The sequence below is a fragment of the Mastomys coucha genome, unplaced genomic scaffold (assembly GCF_008632895.1).
Source record: "Mastomys coucha isolate ucsf_1 unplaced genomic scaffold, UCSF_Mcou_1 pScaffold21, whole genome shotgun sequence".
Lineage (NCBI taxonomy): Eukaryota > Metazoa > Chordata > Mammalia > Rodentia > Muridae > Mastomys > Mastomys coucha.
In genome coordinates, this window is record NW_022196904.1 from 174,995,971 (window position 1) to 175,003,530 (window position 7,560).

At 43.2% G+C, this 7,560-nt stretch overlaps 1 protein-coding gene across 1 annotated transcript in view; it reads left to right on the forward strand.

The window, feature by feature from the left end:
- Abcc2 (ATP binding cassette subfamily C member 2) overlaps positions 1-7,560 on the forward strand; it is a 60,857-nt gene that overhangs the window by 10,113 nt on the left and 43,184 nt on the right. The window contains exons 3-6 of the mRNA XM_031384837.1: positions 3,504-3,629; positions 5,210-5,344; positions 5,554-5,661; positions 6,394-6,449. Of these exons, the coding sequence (XP_031240697.1) occupies positions 3,504-3,629; positions 5,210-5,344; positions 5,554-5,661; positions 6,394-6,449 (425 nt within the window). The remainder of the gene's footprint in view (positions 1-3,503; positions 3,630-5,209; positions 5,345-5,553; positions 5,662-6,393; positions 6,450-7,560) is intronic.

The following is a 7,560-nucleotide window of genomic DNA, read 5'->3' on the forward strand; positions in this document are numbered from 1 at the left end:
TCTGAATGACATCTGCCCAGGATCTTCTAACTTTCATAATCTCTGGTGAGAAGTCTGGTATAATTCTGATAGGCCTGCCTTTATATGTTATTTGACCTTTTCCCTTACTGCTTTTAAAATTCTTTCTTTGTTTAGTGCATTTGGTGTTTTGATTATTATGTGACAGGAGGAATTTCTTTTCTGGTCCAGTCTATTTGGAATTCTATAGGCTTCTTGTATGTTCATAGGCATCTCTTTCTTTAGGTTAGGGAAGTTTTCTTCTATAACTTTGTTGAAGATATTTACTGGCCCATTACATTGGGAATCTTCACTCTCTTCTATACCTATTATCCTTAGGTTTGCTCTTCTCATTGTGTCCTGGATTTCCTGGATGTTTGGGTTAGGAGCTTTTTGCTCTTTGCATTTTCTTTGACTGTTGTGTCAATGTTTTCTAATGTGTCTTCTGCCCCTGAGATTCTCTCTTCTACCACTTGTATTCTTTTGGTGATGTTTGCATCTATGACTCCTGATTTCTTTCCTAGGTTTCGTATCTCCGGGGTTGTCTCTCTTTCTGATTTCTTTATTGTTTCTATTTCCATTTTTAGATTCTGGATGTTTTTGCTCCTTTCCGTCACCTGTTTGATTGTGTTTTCCTGTAGTTCTTTAAGGGATTTTTGTGTTTCCTCTTGAAGAGCTTCTAGCTGTTTACCTGTGTTCTCCTGTATTTCTCTTAGGGTGTTATTTATGTCTTTCTAAAAGTCCTGTATCATCATCATGAGAAGTGACTTTAGATCTGAATCTTGCTTTTCTGGTGCGATGGTGTGTCCAGCACTTGCAATGGTGGGAGTATTGGGTTCCGATGGTGCCAAGTAACCTTGGTTTGTGTTGTTTATTTTCTTACGCTTGCCCCCCGCCATCTGGTTATCTCTAGTGCTACCTGCCCTTGCTAAATCTGACTGAAGCCTGTCCTTCCTGTGATCCTGGTTGTGTCAGAACTCCTCAGAATCAAGCTGTCTCTGTGATCCTGTGATTCTGTGATCCTGTGACCCTGGGCTTGTTAGAGCACCTGGGAGTGCAGCAGCTTCCTCTGAGTGTTGTGGGACTGGCTGTGGAGCCTGGGCCCAACGTCTGCTCAGGGTACCAGCCCAGAGAGACCAGAAGGAACCCAAGCCACTCTGCTGGCAGAGTTCCTGTGTGCCTGGTCCCGCTGGTCCCAGTTACTCCAGGTGTTGGGACAGATATTGTGTCCTCCTCACCTCTGATCCTGAGAGTGTCAGAGCCCCTAGGAGTGGAGCTTCCTCTGGGTGTTATGGGACTGGTTGCACCCAAGGTCTGCTCAGGACACCAGCCCAGAGAGACCGGAGGATTCTTTTTTAAAAATCTTGTTACTCAGCCTGGTTGGTCTGGTACTCGCTCTGTAGGCCAGGTTGTCCCAAGACTCGGTTATCCTTCCTCTGTTTCTGAGTGCTGAGATCACAGGCTCTCTTTAGACTCAGTTCTCCCTTTAAACTTAGTGCATAGCGTTCTGGTTCGTGCAACAAGCTGCCTCCAAATTTAACAGCTTACCGAACTCTGTGAGTGCGTGTGTGTGTGTGTGTGTGTGTGTGTGTGTGTGTGTGTGTGTGTGAGAGAGAGAGAGAGAGAGAGAGAGAGAGCGAGAGAGCGAGAGAGTGTGTTTGAGTGTGTGAGAGTATGTGTGTGAGTGTGTGAATGTGAGTATGCATGTATGTGTGTGTGTGAGTGTATGTGTGAATGTGTGAGTGAGTGTGTGTGAGTGTGATTGTGTGTGTATGTGTGTGTTTGAGTGTGGGTGAATGTGTGAGTGTGAGTGTGTGAGTGTATGTGTGTGTTTGAGTGTGGGTGAATGTGTGAGTGTGAGTGTGTGAGTGTATGTGTGTGTTTGAGTGTGTGTGAGAGTGTGTGTGTATATGAGTGTGTGAGTGCAATCATGCATATATGTTCACATTAATATGGGTGCACATACATGTATGAGTGTGCATGTGGAGACCAGAGGTCAACCTCTAGTATTATTTCCTGAGTCATCCTCCTTGTTTTTTTTCCAGAAAGAATCTCTCACTGGGACATGGGGCTTGCCAATTAGGCTAAGCTGGCTGTCTGGCAAGCTCCAGGGGACCACCTGCTTCTGTCTTCCCAGAGCTGGGATTATAGGCATGTACTATCAAGCATACACACTCACACACACACACACACACACACACACACACACACGCACATGCACACACATACATATACATCATATACACACACACACACTCACACGCATATACACACATATGTATATAATCTCTATGTAGCCCTAGCTGTTCTGGAACTTACTCTGTAGACCAGGCTGGCCTCAAACTCATAGAGATCCACCTGCCTTAGTGCTGGGATTAAAGAAATGCACCCCCACCCCATGACTGTCTCTGCTTAGCTTTTCTACGTGAGTGAGGAGCATCCAATTCAAGTTCACACACGTGGGTGGCAAGCACTTTACTGACTGAACATCTCCCCAGCCTCCTCTCCATTTATCCTTAACACAAATATTTTTCTTTTATTTTTTAGATTAGAAAAAAATTCTTTATTGAACAGGTTCCTCCAAGAAGAAACATGTTTACCTTATTTCTCTGAATCACGAATTTTTGAACCGCTCACCTAGACTCTGCTTTAAGGTCTCTCTCCTGAGGCTCTTGGCTGGAGGATCTGCTTCAAAGACGTCCATCCGCATGAGTGTTAGCAGAAGTCCTCAGCTGCTTACTGGCTAGTGTAAAAACGTCTCATTTCCTAACCAAGTGAACCTGTCCCTAGAGCACTCTGAATGTCTTCATGACAGGGGTAGCGGAGTGACTGGCCAGAGACGAAGCTTCTGTGTGGCTTTCTGTGACCTCAGAACAGGAGCCATACGTGATTACTTTTACCACTTCCTTTTTTTTCTTCTCAAAGCACTTATTTATTTATTTACTTACTTACTTACTTACTTACTTACTTATTTAATGGGTGTATGTGTCTCTGTGTGTGCACACGCACGCACACATGCGCAAGTGCTTGTGCGTGTGCGTGCGTGCGCATCATAAGCGGCAGGTAACTGCGGAGGCCAGAAGAGGGCATCCCATCCAGTGGAGCTAGAGTTGCCTTTATAGTTTCGAGCCTCCTATCATTAGTGCTGGGAAATCCACGAAGAAAGGAGTCACAACAACAACAGCAAAACTCATTGACACACTTTAAAAATCATCGCACCAAAAATGCTTATTGTGGCTCTCTTTAAGACAAGGTCTCGCTCTGTAGCCCAGGCTAGCTTTGAACTCTTCTTTCTAACCTTAGTGGTCTGTGCTGGGATCAAGGTTACCCTGGTTGAACTTTATCCTTACTTGAACAGTGTGCAGCTATTTACACTAGGAAAGCTTATTAGGTGTGTCGTTTGAATCACTGTGTATCATGGTCCAGATCTATCCCTTCCTTCCAAGAGATGCCAGGAGCCTTATAAACAGGGGTGTGGCTCTAACAGTGCTCTTGTCTCTTCTCAGGTGTTTGTCGTGTGTCTTCTTATTCTGGCAGCCATAGACCTGTCTCTTGTACTCACAGAAGATACTGGGCAAGCTACAATTCCTCCTGTTAAATACACAAATCCAATCCTCTACCTATGCACATGGGTAAGGCTCCGTACCACCTCTACCATATTTAATTCTCTTAACCCATAAACAGCTGAAATGTATTCTTTGGTTATTGAATTAAGTCCTGTTTCTCCTGTCTTTTACAAGAATTTACAGAGAAATATGGCTCAATTGTAAAGGAGTGAAACATTTTTTTTTCTTGTTTTAAGTTCTAATTTATAGAACCTTCTCTAATCTTGCTCCCTCATACCTTGCCATCTAAGGACTACAGATGAGATCTAAGTTTCATGATATAAAATGATTTTTAAATGTTGTAAATATTAGTTGTTGTTGACTGGCTAATCAGATCACTAGCTCTAAAGCTGTATATAAATTTGGTATCAGAAAGCGCTAAACCAGGTATGCAGACCTGGTGGAGGTGGGGGACATTCTACTCTAGCCTATCTCAACAGAGAGAGAAGGAGTAGGAGGAGAAAGAGGAGGAGGAGGAGGAGCAGCAGCAACTATATCTCTCCTACAGGGATCCTTTATTTGGGGAGAAGAACATAAAGTATTTTTTAAAACTATTGAATAGTTCCTATTGTATTAAATGATGAAGCTGACACAGAACTGTCTGGAATTACAAACTTTCACAAAAGTTAGAGCCTTTGATTTTTTTTGTGTTCAATACAACCTTGAACTCCCCTTGCTGTGCCTTCATTCTGTAACATAGGCTGGCACTCTTCTTCAAGAACGTTGGTCTGTTGCCACTGGTCAGACAGTGGTGTTCTGGAGCTGGCTAACACAGAGTCGACTGCGTTGACCTTTTCCCAACTCTTTATTCAGTGACATTATATTGGAAATTGAAGCTTACCACAGCAGCATTGTGTGGACCAGAACAATTGACAATTGCTACAAATCATGGCTTTTCTCCCTCCAGGACAGTGGTTAGCTAGCACAGCACTAGATATAGGAACCAACAACTTTGAGTGAAATGATATAAGGCAAGGTTTATGGTTTTAAAAAGTTAGTTTCTTAGATCAATATTATAGAATTAAGCCAGGCAGTGGTGGTGCACGCCTTTAATCCCAGCACTTGGGAGGCAGAGGCAGGCAGATTTCTGAGTTCGAGGCCAGCCTGGTCTACAGAGTGAGTTCCAGGACAGTCAGGGCTTCACAGAGAAACCCTGTCTCGAAAAACCGAAAAAAGAAAAAGAAAAAAAATTATAGAATTAAGATATAATCAACCAGTACCTATTCATCAGCATCTTCCTCCTTAATCCTACCACTGCCCAATATGAATTTCCTTCTGTCCTGAAAAGGTCTTCCTAACTCTCAGAGTAACCCCACTTAAAGTCAACAGCAATGCTCTGCTTTCTTGCTAACTCTGCACCTAAGTGAAGAGATGAAATGCCAGAAGAAAGCGTTCAATAGCACCAGGGAAGAAATGTAAATTTGACATTCATGTATTCACTGCCTGGCTAAATTAGCTTCCACAGTCCCCTCCTTCAGCCCCCACACCCCCCATGTTCTCTGACAGTCATCTCTGTCCTTGGTGGCTGTCTCTCTCTGTCCTTGGTGGCCATCTCTCTCTGTCCTTGGTGGTGACACTGCTCTTCAGAGTTGTACATTTTCCTCCAGCTCCTGGTTTTGGTGATCCAGCACAGCAGGCAACGGTGTGTACAAAAGAACTCTTGGTTCCTGTCCATCTTCTGGATCCTCTCACTATTATGTGGCGTATTCCAGTTTCAGACTCTGATACGAGCACTCCTGAAGGTAAGGAGGAAAGGGAGATCCCTACCTACAAAGATGCTTGTTCTAGACCCTCTGACAGCCAACAGAGGTCAGAGAGCATGGCCTCAAACAGTCCGAGTTTGGGGATAGCGCCATGCCAAAGGGTTTAGGGATAGCCTTTGTCATAAGCCCGATTGTGATAAAAGACTCCATTTTGTTTGTTTGTTTGTCTGTTTGCCTAAAACCCACAGGACAGCAAGTCCAACATGGCCTATTCCTGCCTGTTCTTCGTCTCCTATGGTTTCCAGATCGTCATTTTGATTCTTTCAGCCTTTTCAGAAGCAAGTGACTCAACACATGTGAGACTCTATATACATTCCTTTTTTTAAAAAACATTTATTTATTTATTTATTTATTTATTTATTTATTATATGTAAGCACACTGTAACTGTCTTCAGGCACACCAGAAGAGGGCATCAGATCTCATTAGGGATGGTTGTGAGTCACGATGTGGTTGCTGGGATTTGAACTCAGGACCTTTGGAAGAGCAGTCAGTGCTCTTAACCGCTGAGCCATCTCTCCAGCCCCTTACATTCCTTTCTTATATTATTTAACTGGAGGATGCACGAGCATAAGTAACTTGGAGATGTCTGGGTTTCACGGAGGTCTCCTGAGCCCACGATATGGTATAGATGGAGTGTCGCTGACCCAAAACTCTAACATCCCAAATTCCCCAAATTTGGAAACTTTCAGAAAGACTGTACAATATTAATATTGCAAATTGGAAAAACTTCAAAATCAGAAACATTTTTGGTCCCGAATTATAGATAAGGGATACTCCATCTGTAGCATAGAATGTTTTACATATAAACAAGCAGAATGCTAAGTAGATAGGAATACTGACTTCCACCTGCTCCTGTAACTGTGCTGCGCAGGCTGCTAACTCACAAATCTATGCCAGAATACCTGCTGTTAGCACCTCTGGGTAAGCATACTGACCAGGGTGAATAACAGCTGGTTTCCAAAGGCAGGTCCAGGAAGTCAGCGTCTGGTTTCAGAGCCCTAGTGAGTTCTGATTTCCTATTTTTCAGACGCCATCAGCCACAGCCTCGTTTCTGAGCAGCGTTACGTTTAGTTGGTATGACAGGTAAGAAGTGCCTGGATTGTGGTTTTCTATATCCTTATATGCTCACATCTTTGAAAGTGGAAAAAAAAAAAAAAAGCTCAATTTTAAAAAATGCCTCCTGTGGCCTCTATTTCTCTTCCATTTAGAGTCTGAAAGTGTAAATGTATAATAGGTCAGTTCAATTCAGCCCCTTGGTTGGACTGATTAGAACGAGGAGGGAAAACTAGAAGGTAATCATTTCCCACAGCCTGAGAGTTCCATGGGAGAAACAGAAGGAGAGACAGCAAGACAGGAAAGAGGGCACATGGAGGCAGGCAGTGTGGGACAGGGAGAGGGAAAGGGAGATACACAGCCTGAGCTACCAGAGGGTATACAATGGCTATCTTTGTAGTTTGTGGACCCTCTGACAGGCTGATGAGGCCCATGAGGGTTTTAGATATATTGGACACAGACTATAAACATAGTCAGACTATCTAAAGGGTAAGTGTGTGGGGCTGGAGAGGCAGCTCAATAGCTAGGACTCTTGCTCTTCTTTCAGAGGATCTGAATTCAGTTCCCAGCATTCCCATCGAGTGGCTCGCTCCCTTCCTGTAACTCCAGCTCCCTCAGGATCTCAGGCCTCCACTCTACACAGGCACCTGCACACATACACAATACTTTCATACGGATACACACACATACATAATTTAAAGTTTAAAAAAATAGCAAATTTGTGATAATAGTAATGCACGTACTTTGAAATCAATTCATTAAATTTAAGTATCTAACGATAAGGTTATCTTAAATACCTATCTTTTAAGGACCATAATTGGGAGCAGCAGTTAGTGTAAGTTAGCTGTGAAAACACCTATGGTCTCTCCTGGTAACAAAAACACTGTGTTATGTTCATATTAGGAGAAAAGGCTGGATCTCAGTTATGAATTGTTATAAATAAAGATGCAGCTAGTACTCTATCTATGTTCTCCAGTCCCGAATTGGATAGACCCAATCTAGAGACATTGTGTGAAGTCAGTGGTGAGGTCACACCATTTCCTAAGGGCATCATGGAGTTCCCTCAAGGACAAGCCAGAGTGTAGAGAAAAGATTGGTACTTAAAGGAGATGGAGCAAGAGCAGAAGGGAAAAAAAAAAAA